This window comes from Protopterus annectens, chromosome 9.part0 (assembly GCF_019279795.1).
Source record: "Protopterus annectens isolate FY-2018-M chromosome 9.part0, PAN1.0, whole genome shotgun sequence".
Lineage (NCBI taxonomy): Eukaryota > Metazoa > Chordata > Ceratodontiformes > Protopteridae > Protopterus > Protopterus annectens.
The window spans coordinates 268,658,620-268,679,332 of record NC_056743.1 but is presented as its reverse complement, the minus strand read 5'-3'; the positions used below and the strand labels follow the sequence as shown (position 1 = coordinate 268,679,332).

The following is a 20,713-nucleotide window of genomic DNA, read 5'->3' as shown; positions in this document are numbered from 1 at the left end:
ATATTCTGTGTCTGAGATGGTCATTTCTCAGAGTATTCCCTTTTCTTCAAGGTGTGGCAATCTTGGAGTCAGTATAGGAGTACAATGACAGTAGAGGGTTTACCTTCACTTAGTGTGAAAAATAGGTTTAAAAGTAAAGAGCAACGTCTGATATTCAGTCTTTTCAGGATAAGAAAACAAATGGTGGTAGTGTGTAAAATACATAATGTGGAAGAAAACATTCAGTGGGTTAAACAAAACTGTATAGAAATGAAAGCAGACTATGAAAATGCATGTTCATAGGTTCATAAATGTGTACTAGGCCAATGGCCCTGGAACCTTTACAAGCCTAGCCCACAGAAGTGCCCTGGCATCATGCCGCCCTTAGTTCCCGGTGCCTCTGTCAAGTAGAGCTACTGGCGTGATCCCTGGGGTGAACTTTCTATTTCCCATCCACTCATCAAGATTTCTCTTGAAAAGGGCCAGTGAGGTGCTCTGCTTGACATGTATGGGAAGTCTATTCCAGAGCATGGGCAGTCTCTAGGTTATGAACCTGTCCCTCCAGTATGTTCTGTTGATTGTGGTAATGAGGTTGAGGTCCCTGGAGTGTGTGGTGCGGTGGGATTGGGATTTCTTTAGGTGTAACATTTCTAACAGGGCTTGGTCAGATATGGTTTTGTAAGTCAAGCAGAGATCGCCTCTTAATAGACAATATGAGACAGAAAAGCTGGAGTTTTTTGAGTCTGTCCATGTAGGGCATGTATTTAAGGCCTAGGATCCTCTTTGTGAGGTACTTTTGTGGCTTTTCCACCTGTTGCAGGTGTTTAGTGAGGTACATGCCAAATGGGGCATTATACTCTATGATTGGTCTAATGAGGGAAGAATAGAGAGAGATGATGATCTTTCTTCCTGGATGCAAAACCCTTGGTAATGAGATGTGCCGCATAGAAGGACTTTCTGACCACAGTGGCAATGTGGTGGTTGAAGGAGAAGTTGCTGTCAACTTGTGTCCCCAGATCTCTTATATTGCCTTCAGTGTTCAGTGGGCTACCATCAATGTGTGAATTAATGGGAACTGGGTTTTTCCCAAAGGGAATGGCGATGTATATTTTGGCATTAAGCTTAAGGCCATAGTTTTGACACCAGTTGTTGGTCTCAGTGAGGCCTTTCTGTAGGATGGCTACATCACTTGGGGAGTTAATAATGGCTCCCAGCTTGCAATCGTCTGTGAACTTGGTCAGCCAGAGTCCCTCTGTGTTGGCCTGGACTTCTGAAAAATAGATGCCAAACAGGAGAGGACCCAGGACCGATCCGTGTGGGACTCCACTTATGACTAGTCGACAGTCTGACTTGGAGTCTGCTACTTTCACACTGTGGGTTCTATCTATGCGCCAATTTGCAACCCACCTAGTGATATAGGGGTTGATGCCTAGGTGAGTCTATCAATAATTCTTGAGTGAGGAATGGTATCAAAGGCCTTGGCCAGGTTAAGGTAGGCTGTATGAACTGCCTTGCCCTCATCCACAGCTCTGGTGACTGACTCATAGAAGTCAACCAGGTTGAGCAGACATGATATACCCTTCACAAAACCAAATATGCATAGGATCCAGAGTTTGGAGATTCCCTGTATCCTTGTTAATTAGGTCCATAATGATGTGCCCCATAGCTTTACATATCAGGGCAATAATTTCCAGGGTCTGTAGTCACTCCCTCTTTATGGAGAGGGATGACTATAGCAGTGCACCGTTCTGTAGCTACAAAGCCTGAGGTGAGGCTGTGATTGGACAGGGCACACAGGTGTGGTGCCAGTTCTCTGTGTAGTTCATGTAGAACACAGCCAGGGATATTGTCAGATCCCATGGAAGCTGTATTGCTGGCCTTAGACAATGCAGCTTTAACCTGTGTTGCAGTAATACTGGGTGCCTGGCATTCTTCTAGTATTGTGATTGGTCCTTTGGGGGGGAGGGGTAAAGTTGGTACTGAATCTGTTGGCCAGTATGTTGGCAATATCTGTTGGTTCAGTATAGGAGGTACCATTGTGCAGTAACTCAGAGCAAATCTGGGTATTGCCATGGAGATTCTTGATATAACTGTAGAAGGCTTTGTGGTTGTTTTTAGTGTCTGCCACAATTCCACCTTCATAGCTAGCTTTAGAGGTTTTGATGAGGGATCTCAACTTTTTGTTGAGGCTAATAAGAGAGTTTTTCCATTATTGGGACTTCACCCTTTTCTGCAACAGTTTCTTCCTTCTGTTGTAGAGTTTAATAGCAGGGGACCACCAGATTGGCTTCCTTTTTTGTGAGGAGAACGTCTTGGTTCTGTTGGGTATGGCTATTTCCATGCATTTATGTACATGTTCATACAGTGCATTGGTGTATGATTTGGCACTTATGCACCTATTTTCCATTTGCATGGGTGCCGTGAAGTTAGCCATCTCTGTTTGTAGGAGCCCAAAGTCAGCTTTGGAGAAGTTTTTCATGGTGGTTACGTTTGCTGATGGTGTGGGTGAGATGTGGATTTCCATGTTAATTAGCTTGTGGTTGGATCTGACCAGGGAGGAATTGACTATTGGTGTTGAGCAATGGTTGCTCATGTTAGTAATAACCAGGTCAAGGATGTTGCTTCCTCTAGTGGGGGGTAAGAATGAGCTGGTCCAGTGCATTGGAATTAATGAATTCCAGGAAGCGTTGGGCAAGTGTATTAATGCATGAGTAGTTTTCCCAGTTGAAGTCACCCAGTATGAGAGTGTTTGGTTGGACCCTAATAGTTTCCAGGGTGCTTAGGAACATGGAATGAGAGTCTTGAGACATGGTTGGGGACCTATAGCAGGCTACGACCTGAATCACTGTCTTACCCACTGTTAGTTGTACCCGAAGTATCTCCAATGCGTTATGCTGAGCTACTAGTCTGGAGGTGTGCGTAGCCTTTATGAATATGGAGACGCCACTGCCTTTGGAGCTTCATTCCACTTTCTGCAACCAAAAGGTGTGGAATGAGTTATAGTCTAGTAGCACAGGGGTGCTTTCTGCTGCTTTAAACGAGATCTCCGTTACAGCACAAATATCGATGTTCTCCATTTTGAGGAGTGCTTTGAGTGAGTGCATCTTGAGATTTAGACGTCTAGCACTGAGCAGCATGACCCTCAGATTGCATTTATTTATAGCTGTTATGGCGGTAATTTGGTCTTTGGAACACCACCTAAAAAAGGCACTATAAGGGCGGCAAGAGCCTTAGCCAGTATCCAGAAACCTAAGGGTGACAGATGCAGGTCATCTCTGGCAAAGCATGAAGGTCTGTCAGTTTTGTCATCCCAAGCAGACAGATACTGGATCTCCTTAGAATGACACCAGAAACTTCGCCAATTGTTGAAGTCAATCATTTTCTGCTTGTTCTGCTTGTACTGCGGTATCATTCTGGACGGCGGTAGGATGCTGCTCAGGGCTAGGGTCATACCTCCCTGGGCCACATAATCTTGAGAGCTCCTCCATGTCTCTTTTCATGTAGTCCAGGGAGGTACGTCTCAGGTCATTCACACTGACATGGACAATGACAGAGTCATACTTGTACTTGTTGTGGAGTGACCTGTGTTATGTGTCTGATCCTGGCACCCGACAGACAGCTAATTGTTAATGTAATTAAATGAATAAATAACTAAACAACTTATAATGTGGATTAGTTTTTAAAGCATTCAAATGCGTTATTTTCCAGTCAGTAATGCAGTGATATTTTGGCAGATTATATAAGTCGTACTTAACTGTAACAATATTTCAGTCATACTGTATTGACATGAGAAATTTACATTGCTTCACTAAAATAACTCCAACAGATTGTGATAATACTGCTCTAGTGTACGAGTTTACTCATGATACTTGCCTCTTGGAGTCATTAATTCTGAACAGGAAGAAAACTGGACCACAAACGGATAAAACAAAGCAGCACACAAATGTCAGCTGTATTACAGACTCAAAGCCTTAGGTTTGCCCCTCATACATCACTGTTACCATAAGCAAATATCACTGCCCTTTCTCCAGTAGAACAGACCTAGCTAGGACCAATAAATGTATGTGGATGTGTGTGGGTGTGTGTGCATGTATCTATCTCTGTGTCTCTTGATATGTGCACAAGTGCACATGCTTGTGGGAGTGACTCTTGAAACACAGAGTAAACAATATACACAAAGGATACTCAGAGACCAAGAAGACAAGACAATGAAAAAAATAAGTGAAGAATTATACTATCAGTACTTAATTTGCTTCTACTGTTTTTGTCCCTTCCAGATCACAGTAGTTGACTGAGATCACGTAGACACTTAAACAAGCCATGTGATAGTGTGTTGAAAGTGGTGCACATTAGCACTGTGTGATTGTGTGATTAAAAAGTACAAAAGGACAAAAATAAAACACATAAAACACATAAAACACATATGAGCATTACCCGGCCAGTAAGCATAAGGACCACAAAATGCTCTCTCTCTCTAAACACATTTGTGTGTACTGCCTTTAGTAAACTTTCTTTTGGTACTGTTGAATTGGTGGTGGAAGAATTTTAATAATTTTTTGTAGGACAGAGAAATGCCTTTGGTAATTATAGTTAGCAGCAAATAAACCTCCAAGACGTAACAAATCAATAATATTAAATGTCTGCTTAAATTAAGACCTTTGAGATAGTATGTATGTATTATTATGTAAAAATGTTGACATTTTAACAATTTAGTATTTATATTTATTGTGATGTTTAAACCTTTTTGGGAACGTCACCACATGATTTCATCATGTGCTCTTCATAAGTTATATAATGGAAGAGTTTTTGTTGTCGTGCTGATGAAGTTCGATGTATTTAGCAGAACAAAAGTGCACAACTGATTAAAAGTTCTTGCCTTCTTTAGTGGTTCAATTCATTTGCTATTGCTCATTTTTTGCTTTCAGTTCTTATGCTTCTAAAGAAGATATGCCGCAGGGTGATGTTTTAGAACCTTCATTACAAGACTCACATAAAGCAATCCGCGGTGGTGCAGCGGTAGCGTTGTTGCCTCACAGCAAGAGGTTCTCCCGTTCGATTCTCGGCTGGAGTGCTTGGAGTGCCTTCTGTGTGGAGTCTGCATGTCCTCCCCGCAGTTGGATGGGCGTTCGAAAGACATGCGTAAATGGGCGTGCCTTCGTTGAATGTTGGACGTCAAGCTGGCACCTCGGCATTCATGAAAATCTACTGCCAATCATTAGCGGACTGAAGTTCTGCTGTGGCAACCCCTAACTGGGAGAAGCCGAAAGACAAACAACAACATTACAAGACTCACATAAACTTCTATCTTGAATTGTACAACTTGAAGGAAAAGGTGAAAACTCTGACACAGGCAATATTGCAACTGGATTGAACAGCAATAAATCAATTGGACAAGAAAACAAGAAAAAGTGTTTCTTTCTTATCAAATGATATATAAAAGCAGTGCATACCAAGATTATATATCCCTTGCTCTGAAGGAGGTATGGAACTGACTACATGTATAGGTAGGTCTGCAAATCTGGGACTGTATGCATATTTGCTGACCTCATCTGATCCAAACATTCTAAAAGTTCTATAGCATGAAGAGAAGTCATCTAAGATGACATATTTGCTTAGTTTAGCAAAGGCATTTCAGAAAAGAGTGGGAATGGAACGGTATAAATAAGAATCATACAGCAAATGAAAATGCCAAAAAAAGACAGAATATGAAGGAAAGACCAAAAAGAAAATGAAAGAAAATTTAGAAAGCCCCCAAATATAGTGGCAAATATAGAAAACTTCTATATCAGCACTCATTACTAAGGGTCTGTATACTGATTGGCACGATAAAGTGGCATGGGTGCCTGTTGTTCTCAGAATTGTGTATGTTGTACTGGGAACTGTGTATGTTGTACTGAGAATTGTGTAAACACTACAATATAGAGGTAGCCAAGAAACACTGGAAACATGAGCCACAAAGCGTTACAGACAACAGAGAAGTTCAGATCCCATGGGATCACCATTAACAACAGTGGAGAAAAATCAAAACAAAAAAGCTAAAAATAGCATTAATTATTGAAATTGCTGTACCAGCAGTTATAGTGACTTGTGACACAAGTCATAAAAGAGGACTTGCAAGCAAAAATGAGAGCAAAGTAGAACAAATGTACTCAGACAGTTCCATTAACAGTAGAAACAACAGGACTAATAAAAAATAAATTACAGGCATATTTAAATATGCTACCAGTTCATGTATCCCTCTATGAATAGCAGAAAAATACAATTAAGGCTACATTGCGTGCGCTCAGCATATCATGCTTGGCTAACATCAAAGACTAAAGCAGTACTAATTTCAAGAACTCTAACTGTACCCTAACTCAGAAATGAGGTCTACTCCTGTCACAACAATTTTAGAAGTTAAAAAGGCAAAAAAATAACTTTAATTACTAGCTAGTAACAAAGTCCTCTTCCAACTTTCTTACTTGGTCTGAAAGGGCATATGCAAAGATAAATACAGACTTCAAATAATAGTTTAATCTTTTTGCAGTTTTCATGCTAACATGAAATACAGTTCATCTTTTCTTTTTTTAATTAGTAAATCATGATGTAACATCATCCGATCTGTACAATATCCAATCTGTGAAATGCAGTATGAGTAGAACTGGAATATAAATCAGAAATTCCTTAAATACTGATGAATTTTAAATGGTGGAATGCCAGAATAATGTGCCAGTACAGACAAAGAAAAGTAAGATAACATTCTAACTTTTGTTTTCTAGTGCTGGTCTGGGCAGAACAGGCTGCTTTATTGCAACGAGCATTGGTTGTAAACAGCTGAAGAATGAGGGAGTTGTAGATATACTGAGAACAACCTGCCAGTTACGTTTGGACAGGTAAAGTAATGCAGCAATTGTGTACTTGTCGAAACACTGTATAATATACTAGACTAGTATTTTAATAATTTATGGTATTTCTAACCTGTAATATTATGTATTTTTTTAACTCTCAAATATCAGATGGTGTTAACATGCAGCTATTTCTATGTTCAGGTATGACCATGAAACAAAGATTGTAATTGCTAAAATGAGTACTGTGACTGTGAATAATACTGGAAACGTATTTGCACCTTCCAATAATGTAGCTATAAATACATATTGTTGCTGAGAATTTTGCTTGTATGGTCTTCAGTTGGATTATCTGTCTTGGAATCATGTGTTCTAGTTGTAAAAACTGATGTCAATAAGGTCCTTGTTAGGAAGGTTCTTACTCATGTTAACCTGTGTTCCTACATCCACAATGGAGGCACACTGAATGAGAAAATTGATAAGTCAGACAATTCATTACGCCTTGGCAGACTGTATTGTTCATCCACACTGATTCATGTAGGTATCATTTTACAGCTAAAAATGAATAGTTTGTGCAATTTAGAGTACACACGCATTGGCCAAGATTATTTTGCTTATGTCGAACATAAGTGGAGTTCTCATTAGATAGATGAGGAACAAAAAATGTAGGTCCTTAAAACCAAGATCCTAGTGGACATTTACCCATTCATGAAATAGAATATCTGAGGAGGACTGGGATTTATAGAGGGTTTAGCATGTAAAGTTAAACTAAAGTGTAGGCAATGCATGAATCAGTAATTTGAAGTTCCCACTACATCACTTGCTTTATGAATCTTATGTGTCCTAGAGTCATAAAAAACATTAAACAGATGGAAATGTGATTTAGTTTGCGTACCCATTGTGACTCTTTAAATCCATATAAAGTAGATATCTATGAACATTTTGTTAATTTCTTCTTATATTTACTGAATTGCAAAAGCAGCATTAATGCATAATGTGAAATTAAAACAGCGTCAAAATGCATAGTGACTCTCACCCCATCCTATGCTCAAAAATCTCACTGTAGCACCAGTGTCATAGTAAACAGCCTGGTTCTTTTTTATCTCATTTCATTCAAATAAAAGTAGCATAACCTTAACTATGTTTCCTTTCTTGTAATGATTTATTTAATATTAATATTTACACAAGCATTCTCATTGTCTTTAAATTCAATTTCTTGCAACGCTTAGTCTAACACCTCTTTTATTAAGAGTTTTTTTTCTTTTAGCAAACATTTTTAATTCTCATTTTATCACACTATCTATTTTTATAATGTATTGTTGTTTTATTTATCGACTTACTATTTGATAAGTAAGTAGTTGGTCTGATCCAGAGACCCATTTCAGCCTTGACCTTGGCTCAGATGCAATAAACATTGCAAGCAGATTTAAAATACACACTTCAGATATAATAGGATCAGTTTTACATGATTGTAAAACTTAAAGTTTATATACAATTATGCAGTTTTTATAAAGTAAAATGTTATTTTGTTCTCATACATTTCTAATAAGGCAGTAGTTTTACATTACATTTTATCAATTTACATGGGCTGCAGTACAGTTTGGCTACTGGGAATTAATTCTTAAAAGTTTAAAATTGATCTTTTTTTTTTAATAAACTCAAATAGACCTTTTCCAAATCCAATATGTTCTGCTCTTCTTGCATGTCTCCAGTAAATATCATCTATTACCTGTTCCATTTCTACTGTCCCCTTTATAGCCTTTCCATTTGCATTCCTTAATCAGTTCATCTAAATATCTTTCTTAGCCAATGTATTTCCTAATTATTGCAATACATCCTAATTTTTACCTCTGGTTGCACATGTTTGAGCTAAAATCATGTCTTTCATTTTTTCCTAAATGTCTTTTCTATAGCATTTCCTCTTTTGTAATATATCGTTATTCTCTGAATCTTTACGCAAGCCTTTAATTTACCTCTCATGTTCCCGTTTCAGTCATCCCATTTTTTCTTAATGTACATATAGGGTTGCCACCCCTCCATTTTTTTTCCAGACTCTCTGGAAATTAAATTGGTTCTCCAGCAGTCATGCCACTGAACACTACAACATATATGTAATGTACTGGCTTAAATTTTTTTCAATTTTTTAATATTCACTAATAATTTTAAATGCACCCTTTGCCTTTCTCTCTAATCTTCCTTTTCTTTTCTGTTTTATCTACTGTGTCTACAGAATCAGTTTCAAATGAGCACCCCCTTCCCGAAAAAAAATCTCCTTATTCCTATTAAACTCATATTGATATTCTGGTTGTTATTTCTCCTGTTTTTTCCTTAACTTTTTTGTAACAGATTTTCATAAAATGCTTTTCTTCTGTTGTTTGCATCTGTCCTATTATGTCACTGTTTTCAGTTTCATTCATACTGGCAGTCTAAATTACACCCTTATTTTCATGATTTAAATATCTGCTGGCAAACTCTCACACTGCCTCCCCAGTAAATAGTATTAACCTTCATGGCTTTATACACCTTATTACTTCCCCTACCAGAATGAACAATAATCACCTAGGTGTAACCTTAGACTGGATCCTGGCATCAGATCTCCACAAATTCTCCAATTTCAACACACTCTCAAATACCTTAAGTGTCTATTTACCAGCTTATACATACAGACCCCCCCCACAGGATTCTAAACTTCATACCTACAAAACATCAAGAAAGCTAACCTAATTCAATCAACAACTATTCAACAATGTCTTAAAATGATAAATTGGTCCTCGTTGAGAATGTTACCACTGGATGATGCTATTAACCACTATAACAAAGTCTTCTTAGACACTCTTAACAGCATAGCCCCTCTTCGTACTAAAAGAACAAAACTAAACCATGCACCCTGGCTAACTAAAGCCACAAAACAAGTATTGCAAACTAGAGACCAAGCCTGTAAAGACTTAACAAAGAAAGAAAATGACACAAATCTACTTATTTGCAAGCAGCTACAAAATAAAACTAAAAAACTAGTCATTGCTGACAAAAAAACTACTACTCTCGGCAACTAACCAGCCAATACAATAACTCCTCACTCCTGGGTCCACTCAAAAGCCTTCAGCAGCCCCTGACAAAGATCCATCTGTAATAGCTGACATGTTCAACTACCATTTCATAGATAGTATACTTAAACTAGTAAACTATTCTACACCAAACACAAACTTCATCTCCACACTAAATCTAGTCCCACCTGAATCGCCAAATAGCAATACCAGCGCTAACACCCCAATTACCATGAAACCTCCACATCTATTTCTGCAACTCCTACTTTCACCGTACAACCTGTTCCCACCTAATATATAAGGTTCTTCTCAAATGAAAACCTTGCTGCCTTTCCACAGACAACCTTCCTTCAGAATACTTAAAACTCACTGCAAATGCAATAGCCTACCCTGTCAGCATCCTGATTAAAAGATCCATCACAGAATCTGAAGTCCCTAAACTCTTGAAAAAAATCTATCATAATACCCTTACACAAAGGTGGAAAAAACAATGAATTGACAAACTACCGACCCATCTCTATCCTCTATCCTTTATCTAAAATACTGGAAGAGGTATACATGTACAATTACTGAAACATGTTACTGATAGCAATTTCTTTGCTCCCACCCAACTTGGTTTTCACCCAGCACACAGCACATTCACTGCACTTATATCATTCACAGATACTGTAAACAAAGCCTTGGACTCTGGCCAACTAACTACTGCAATCCTGTTTGATTCTGTCTAAGGCCTTTGATACAGTGTCACATCAGAAACTATTAAACAGTTATGTACACTAGGATGCTCACTACTTACTCAGAAATGGTTTGCTAACCACTTAACCAACAGACAGCAATGCATTCAATGGCAAACTAATCTATCACAATGCCTGGTTAACAAAACTGGAGTCTCTCAAGGATCCATACGTGGACCCTTACTTTTCAATATCTTCATTAATAATCTTCATGCTGCGCCCCTCCAAAGCACACTCATTCAGTACACTGATGATTCCACCATTATCTCCTCCTCCAATCACCTTCAACATCTCTTAAAATGATGGAAGATGCCTTCACCTCTATTGAGACCTGGCTAAATGATGAACAATTACTACTTAATCCCAATAAGACCAATCTGTTATTGTTCACACCAAAACCACTTCTGCATAACTTTAAAATATACTCACAAAATTATACAGAAGTACAAACTGTAACTCAAGCAAAGTTACTGGGTATCACCATAGATGATAAACTCTCCTTTGACCAACATATACTAAACACCATTAAAAAACATATTTCAAGCTTGGTAAAATTCATAGATGCAAGCATTTCATGGACAACCCCACCAAAAAACTCTTTATTTATTTTACATTTGTTTACCAGGTAATGTCCAACTGGGCTTGGAGCCCATTTTCAGTGGAGACCCAGGGAGAAAAGCTCCACACATACAATTTAGACATAGACTAAAACAGTATGAATCAGTACAAATTAGTCAATTTCAACATACAATTTAGACAGTAGACTAAAAACAATATGAATCAATACATATTAGACAATTTCAAGCAGTACAGCACAGCAATTATAGTATTTGACATTAGAGTGCATATTGTGTATGTGTACGTAAAGTAAAACTAGCTAATAATTTACATGTGGAACTCAGAGGAAATTAAAAAATACAGATTGAGTAAGAAATAGAAAAGGCAGATAGTGTGTAACTAGATACATTTGTGAGAAAGAGTTTTCGTGAGTAGAAGAGGGCTGACAAAAGAAATGCAAAAGTGGGAAGAGAGAAAGCACTTTAGACAAGGGTAGATGGATATTAATGCAGGAAGAGAAAAAGCATGGTCTGTATGGAGGAGAAGAGATGAGGTGGTGCTGAGCAATGAAAGTTATCCAGGAGAGCAACAGGGGTATAGCCAGTTGTTTATAAGGTGTTCTTTCAGTTTTAGTTTAAAAACAGGATAGAAGAGAGTACTCTATATTTAGTGGAAGGAAATTCCAGTACTTCTCTATTTTCTTTGAATAGAGGGAGTGCCCGTGGCTGTTATGAGACTGTGTAATTTTGAGCAGTGGTCCCAATACTTACTTGCTCCCCTCCTTCTCATATGGGGCCCCTATTCTCACTAACCTCCACATGTGTCTAAAAACCAAACTGCAATCATGGTACTACAAAATAGCTAAATTTGCAATTGGTATGTCTTACCACACACATCACTATTTTACCCTCAATGAACTAAACTGTCTACAATTCCCCCATTAGCTTAATTTTAGTACAACTATGTCTAGCTCACAAAATAATATACAAGTTAGACAGCTGTGCAACATTAAAACCTATCTTACAGCCCTATACTCTTTCCAGAAATCTCCATTCCACCAATAAACAGCTTTTAAAAGTATACAAACCTAACAAAAGAGGAGCTGGTCATAGACTCTACTCCTTTACCATTCCAAAACTATGGAATGCCCCATCCTCCCATCCCCAAATATCAGTGTCTTAGACTCCTTTAAGATATTCAAAGTTACTCTACAAAACTCACTTCCTTAACATGCCCATCTGTCATTGCTCCTCATCTAAAGACTAACACACTCAATTCCTATCTCTTCACTATATAGCAGATACTACCTCCCCTGGCTGCTTCACCTACACCCCTTATCTCCTACTCTTTTCCCTAACTTGTTACCCAGTTAATACTTATTTCTCCAAGTTCCATACCCACTTCCAAACCCCGTCTTCTCCTCAGTGTACCTTATTATACCATACTGCTATAACCCAAACTATATCTACTCATGCGTACTATACTAACCCTCATACCATACTCCTATATCCCAAACTATATATATTCATGCATACTAGACTAACCCTCATACCATACTCCTATATCCCAAACTATATATATTCTTGCATACTATAATAACTCTCATACCATACTCCTATATCCCAAACTATATATATTCGTGCATACTATAATAACCCTCATACCATACTCCTATATCCCAAACTATATATATTCATGCATACTATACTAACCCTCATACCATACTCCTATATCCCAAACTATATCTACTTGTGCATACTATACTAACCCTCATACCATACTCCTGTATCCCAAACTATATATATTCATGCATACTATACTAACCCTCATACCATACTCCTATATCCCAAACTATATATATTCGTGCGTACTATAATAACCCTCATACCATACTCCTGTATCCCAAACTATATATATTCGTGCATACTATAATAACCCTCATACCATACTGCTATAACCCAAACTATATCTACTCATGCGTACTATACTAACCCTCATACCATACTCCTGTATCCCAAACTATATATATATATTCATGCGGGAACACTTCACATAATCGAATTATTAAAATCTCGATTTGCATATGGTCGAGACCATATGATCGAGATTTTAATAAATCGAATGTGTGTAGTGTTCCGAAATAACACTTTACTTACCTGAATACATTACGTGCACACAGAGGCAAGTATTGTTGCATGCCTTGTGTGTACGTAATGTATTTTTTGTTTCGTGGTGTTGGCAGGAAGTAAAGAAATCTCCCGTTTTGCGCTTCAAGATACAGCGCAAGACGGAGATTTCCCATCTCCCACTGTAGCGATCTTGGAGTTGGTATATTTAAGTAGGGGGTGTGGGGGCACAGCCCCCCACATGGGGGGGTGCAGGGGGGCAAAGCCCCCCTGCAAAAGCGAAGCTTGTGTTTTTTTTCTGTTTTAGTGGTTTCCCTTCAGAAGTTCAAGTTTCGAGCTTTTGGTTTCGGTTATTTGTAGTTCGAGATTTCGGAAATTCGATCTTCTGAAGTGAATCCATTCATGCATACTATAATAACCCTCATACCATACTCCTATATCCCAAACTATATCTACTTGTGCATACTATACTAACCCTCATACCATACTCCTATTTCCCAAGCTATATCTACTCATGTGTACTACTATACTAGCCTTCATACCATACTGCTATATCCCAAACTATATCTACTTGTGCGTACTATACTAACCCTCATACCATACTCCTATTTCCCAAGCTATATCTACTCATGTGTACTACTATACTAGCCCTCATACCATACTGCTATATCCCAAACTATATCTACTTGTGCGTACTATACTAACCCTCATACCATACTCCTATTTCCCAAGCTATATCTACTCATGTGTACTACTATACTAGCCCTCATACCATACTGCTATATCCCAAACTATATCTACTTGTGCACTATACTAACCCTCATACCATACTCCTATTTCCCAAGCTATATCTACTCATGTGTACTACTATACTAGCCCTCATACCATACTGCTATATCCCAAACTATATCTACTTGTGCGTACTATACTAACCCTCATACCATACTCCTATTTCCCAAGCTATATCTACTCATGTGTACTACTATACTAGCCCTCATACCATACTGCTATATCCCAAACTATATCTACACGTGCGTACTATACTAACCCTCATACCATACTCCTATTTCCCAAGCTATATCTACTCATGTGTACTACTATACTAGCCCTCATACCATACTGCTATATCCCAAACTATATCTACACGTGCGTACTATACTAACCCTCATACCAGAGGGACAGAACTTTTGATTGTAAAATTGCTATCAAATGTTAAACTGTATTATGTCTGTAATTGTATGTACAGTGTACAAATTTTAAACTGTATTCTACTTTAATAAAATGTAATGTGCACACATATCTGTAAATTGTAATAATATCTGTATTTTTGCAGAGCTTTTCTTCCCGGGCCTCTGCTGAAAATGGGTTTCTGACCAGTCGGACTTTCCCGGTCACCAAAATGGTCAATAAATAAATAAATAAATTTTATACATGTTTTAGCAGTGCTTCTTTTAATTTGCATTGCTATCTACCCAAAACATTGATCCCATTCCTCACCTTTAGTACATTTGGGCTTATGGCTTTCTTTCCATGCTCTGTTTTCCCACATTACTCAAACATTTTTTAAACCAGCTTTAATAAGTATCCTTCCTTAGAAAGGCAGCACCTGTTGGATTCACATTAAAAGATAACACATTTGTTTTGTTTAACAAAAATGTTACTACTACTGCACACCAGATGAGTCCTTTTAGTCTTTAAATCTAAGACACATTTTTACTGCCAGTGCCTAGTCTGTATACTTATGTCATCCAGAGTCTGTTTCAGACACCTAACTTGATTACAGTCCTTTAATATGTCTTTTTTCCTTTCTTCTGCAATTAGTTCAATCCTATATTGCACTAAAACATTTCTATTCATAACACACTAATTAGAAATCGAAAACTTTTTCTCTGGCTTTACTTCACAGTTTTTCTTAAAAAATCCACAAGTTTTCAGAAATGCCCCACTTTTCAAAGTAAATGTCATACACAGGGTTATTCCATGTATGCAATAGGATAGAAATGTGTGTGTGTGTGTGTGTGTGTGTGTGTGTGTGTGTGTGTGTGTGTGTGTGTGTGTGTGTGTGTGTGCATGTGTGTGTCTCTCTCTCTCTCTCTCAAAATATATATATATATATATATATATATATATATATATATATATATATATATGTGTGTGTGTGTGAGTATGTATGTGTGTATACATATATATATATATATATATATATATATATATATATATATATATATATATATATATATATATATATATATATATATATATATATATATATATATATATATATATATATATATATATATATATATATATATATATATATATATATATATATATATATATATGTATATATATATATATATATATATATATATATATATATATATATATATATGTGCATATATTTATTGTGGTCTCATTTTTTTATCACAAAAACCTGGCATTTTAATAGGGGTGTGTAAACTTTTTATATCCACTGTATATAGATAGATATATGTATATAGTGTGTGTTTGTATATTTGTGTGTGTGTGTGAGAGAGAGAGAGAGAGATAAGGACTATTATAGTCCATATATTGACTCCAAAATAGACTGGATTAAAGATCAGCCTGAGTTGATGGCAGCTCATTTAGATGGAAAAGAATCCAGAGAGTTGGGCCAGTTTCCCAGTGTTCTAGTCATGACAGTCTCTCCCAAAACAAAGCCACTGACAAGTGGGACTAACCCAGTCAACAAAGCATGAATGAATAAAATACATATTGAATGTGTATATATAAAAAAACAAAAAACATAATATTATGCCATGTAGATGTCCTTTGCAGATTTAAAGACTGACTCTTTTTATTAAAATTAATTTTCTGCATATTTCTTGTTTCTGTTAGTTACTCTGCATGGTGAGAGCAGTTTACTTTTTATCGTAAAGTAATTTTTAATAACCTTTTGCATATGCAGTAACAGTTGCACAGTTACTTTGTATTTTCTCAAAATTAAGTTTTTGTTGTAAACAAGGTCACAGAATTTCATTGTTATTACCATTAAATGCATCATCATTAAATTATATTGTCATTATGGGTTTACTTTTGTGTTTCTTTGATAGGTTCCTAAGACTACTATATCATGCAAAACTGTTTTCAATAAGGACATTTCTGAATGTTGATTCTGATTAGGTACCTGTAACGTGCATGCAGTGACAGTTTTAGTGAACAGTTATATACACTTGCACTGGGTCTTTCAGAAATTTTTAACCTTTATATATTAGAAATATCTCTTATTTAGTTGTGATTGCGTGTTTTAGATAGATTGTGGCCTGTGGGCATTTCCTTTGAATGAAACTAACTTTATTTAAAATTAAAATGTCATTATTCAATGTTCACATTGATAAACATAGTCCATTGGTACTTCACTTAGTGTATTGGTTTGACTATTCTAACAAGCTTCTTTACATTGTTTTATTTTCATTTTATAAGGAGTATTAGTTTTACTTATATTTACCCAATCAAATTTGTTTGGTACATGCTTTTAATTATCTCTAGACTTCTGTTTTAAGCTTATTAGACATTTTGTAGTCAAAGCTTACTTATACATTTTGACTTGCAATTAATTAAATTATTGGACATTGAGGAATTTTTATTGGAAGTTATTATAGCTGCTTAGTTATGACATATTTAAACTGTCGTTTGTATATTTATGACTGCTGCATAGTATGTTTTAATAATATAATGTTTAATGTTCAAAAGAATTTAATATTGTTATCACTGTTTTTCTTCTAAATGTGTTTTAATAGTGTAAATGTTTAACCTTCAAATCAGTTATTTAAGACTGTTATGACTGGCTTTCTTCTGTTTTGCATTATTACCTATGATTAGCATATAAATACAGTGTGGAGATTTTATTTTGCAATGAATTGTACGTGTTCATGCTTTAGAATAATCTGTTCTTTTAAAGGTCATTGTTTGATTTTTATATTAAGAAAATTATAAAAAACACTGTCAGAATTATTCATGTATTACTTAATGGATCAATGATAGAATTAATTGGATTAAAATATTGCTGCAAGTAACTCCTAACTATTGGTGTTGCTATTATTATTTAGAAATCAGTGCAGATGGATGTGGGTAATATTAGACTAAGAGAAAGATGATACATTTTCTGTAATAAAACTTGATTTTTTTTCAACAATCCATTTCAGGTTCATAAGTAGTTACTAGGACCTTAATTATGTTGCCCACAGTTCTGTCTGGTTAAGTGACTTGCTCAAGGTCATTCAGTAGGCAACTGAGTTTCTTAATGACTATGATATAATAGCAGATTATTAGAATTGTATTCAAGATTCTGCTTTAGATTAAAAAATGAGGTGCAAAAGTTTTTAAAATCTTAGATCAGGAGCTTTATCCTAATTTAAAGAAGTATTTCCTTTGTCAGATCCTTTCAGATATTCTAACCCAGTAAGAATTAAGACCTTTCACATACACCTAGATCATTTGCAATAAATTATTTTTCCCTTGCTTCATATCCTATTTTGTTCACAGTAAGGGATATAAATGTAGAACCTAGACATATTCTAATCATTTTGCAGTATATCGATCTACGCAGTTTATTTAGTCAACTAATAAAATATTGGTGTTGATTAGAGAACTGAAGCACTTGTGAAAAAATGGTGGAGTTTATGAATGTGCAGATATCTAAATTTGAGAATTGTATCCTGTTTGAAGGAATTCACTTGGCTGTTAAGTGGTCTGTAGTTAAAGTAGTTTTTGGAGGACATTTAGTATGTAAAGCTGTATATTATAAAAAAATATTTGAGTCAATATATAAGAATAAATTAAAACCTTTATATTTAATAATTGCAATATTTTAATATTAATAGCTAAGCAGAAGTAAAACAACTTTGTAATAAACTTACTGTTGTGTGGAAATAACAATCATCATAGTTTGAAGTGAAAATGGATACTACCTATATGGAGTGGGCCTAGATTCCTTCTAAATGCAAGCTGGGATAGTGCCCACTGATAAATCTACTACTGAAATGACTAGTTTAGGAATAATGTCTCTGTCTATATTACGTGTTATGGTTTTATTGACATTCTTTACAAGTTATTCCATGATTTGCATGAAAGGTAATATGTTTTATTCACCTGTAAGTTCATCTCTTTCTGTTGAAAATACTAGACATCATTAATCAGAAGATTCTAGAACACCAACACTGCTTTATTATCTAGATGTTGACAGCAATGTACCTTTGATAGCAAGCAAGTTTACACATTCTGATCATCTCTAAAAGTAAGAAATACAAGCACATTTATGCTCAGATAATTAAAGACATCCTATTCTGATATAGTTCATTTATTAACAAATAGTGTTATAATTTGTATCAGACAGAAATGTCTGTGTTACTGGGAGATGTCATCTTCACATAACCAGACAAATGTAATTATACTATACTTGTTTACCAGAGCTGTCCAACCCTTTCCATGTACATTCTACATACAAACGTAGTTAGGAAAATAGTCTCTGATCATGTCAATATAAACTATTTCTCCTCATATTCTTGATGCAACAGGACTAGTACTGTCTAAAAGTGAGGAATGCCAGATACTGACCGGTTATTCTTAGTGTTAGTCTAACTTGTAATTGTAATTAGAAAAGGCGTATATTAAAAGTGCAGTTCGCCCATTATAGTCACTGCTCACAAATCTTCACTTTCTTACTAATTTAAAATTTTCCTTAATACATTCATTATAGTTATAAATCAAATTAACTGTAAAAAAAATCAAGATGTGAAAGTTGTAGAATTGAATCTTTGTAAATTGCTAGTCCATTTGGCATTCTAACAAAATTCTATAAACAGTTTATTGTTGAGTCAGCAAGAATTTTGCTGTGTGTACATGGATGTAGCTACTTTTAAGGAATATCCAAATACAGACATACAGCAAGTTAAAACAAGTTTAATTCATAAACTGGGTATAGGAGCTATGGGGTCTGCAAATTATAAACTACTTGTTTTGTTAAATTTGTCTTTAAAGTTTTGTTATTAGTGGCTCTTGAAATAGTTGTTGAAATAATTGAATTTTGCTGATATCTGCCTGTTATCACATTCAGCATAAGGAAACAAAGATGTAAAGGATCTGGAGTGTTGTTAAATGACTAGCAGCAGAAATTAATGGCAGCAACACCAAGATCTTGTGAGTGAATAGCCTATATGAAGCTTCAGTTTATTGTAAAAAAAAGTTGACCACTTCACATACATTGACAATATTGTTTTCAAGATAGGTAAAGATGATAATATGAGGATCATCCAAACATGACATAACTTTGTTACACTGAATACAGAATGGAGAAGTAACAGCCTCATCAGGCATATAGGAATGAGGATTGTTTGTCAACACCAGTGTGACAAGTTCCCATTGCTGTATGTGTTATAGTGTTGATATTACAACCAAGAACTTTACATACAAACTGCTGACCTTTATTAACACCTGTCTTTAGGACATCTTATGTAGCTACTAACCTGAAAAATGTTTCCAGACAGAAGCTCTGGAGAGAATGAAACAGGAGACAATCTACAGAAAATAGGATAATCTGAACACAACACGTCTTATATACAAAATTTAATGGTACCCCACATTGGGATTTGGACTAGAATCCATAAGGGCAATGTAAACAAGGAAGGGTATCTATGAAGAAAGAAGGTTTGTAAAACTAAAAACCATAAGTGTAGCTATCCACCCCAGGAGCAAGGTGTTACAGGGGTGATCAGCAGTTAATTTACTGAATGCCATTATTACATTTGCGTCTGTTCTGAAGTGCCTCAGTGCTCCATGTGTAGTCTAGTGCAACAGAGGCATTCAGAAACAAATGCCAACAGTACTTTTTGTCAGGGCTGAAGTGCTCAGTGCTCTATATCGGGCATTTAGCTTATAGAAATACTCATCTTACATTTGGAGCAAGTCGTTTGCTGTAGTGTAAGGATGAACTTTTTTCTTCTTCTTCTTTGGTCCTCGGATCAATTGGACGCTTTTCCTTTTTTGCTGCTCAACATAAAGTTGAGAGGAGCTAAAGCTGTGATAAACACTGTCTGTCACAGGAGAAGCAAAGTACAGATTTACAATAAAGGCTCCATGCACTGACTGGAGTAAAGAAGAATATGTAAGCTAGTAAAATTAACTAACAGACTGAAGGCATATAATACCTTATAAATATACGAAAGAGTGTTGCTTCTATATAAATTTGGGATAAAATTAACACTTTAAAATCTGTTTTTCATTTAGAATGAATGAAATATTTCCTCTTCTTTCTATTTCTGTTGATGGCCCTAAAGGTTTGGTAGCATTAGTTATCCTTTTTTAGTGTAATGAGAAGTCTCTGTCCACTTTGCTTATTTAAAATATGAAATACTTCAACCTTTTATATATCGGTAACTCTTGATTAAAACCCATTTAAAAACCTGGAACAA

General features: G+C 35.9%; 1 protein-coding gene across 2 annotated transcripts in view; it reads left to right on the top strand.

Annotated features, from left to right (window-relative positions):
* PTPN5 (protein tyrosine phosphatase non-receptor type 5) overlaps positions 1-20,713 on the top strand; it is a 772,658-nt gene that overhangs the window by 748,624 nt on the left and 3,321 nt on the right. For both annotated transcript variants that reach the window (XM_044082854.1, XM_044082853.1), the window contains one exon: positions 6,738-6,851. In XM_044082854.1, coding sequence (XP_043938789.1) covers positions 6,738-6,851 — 114 coding nt within the window. The remainder of the gene's footprint in view (positions 1-6,737; positions 6,852-20,713) is intronic.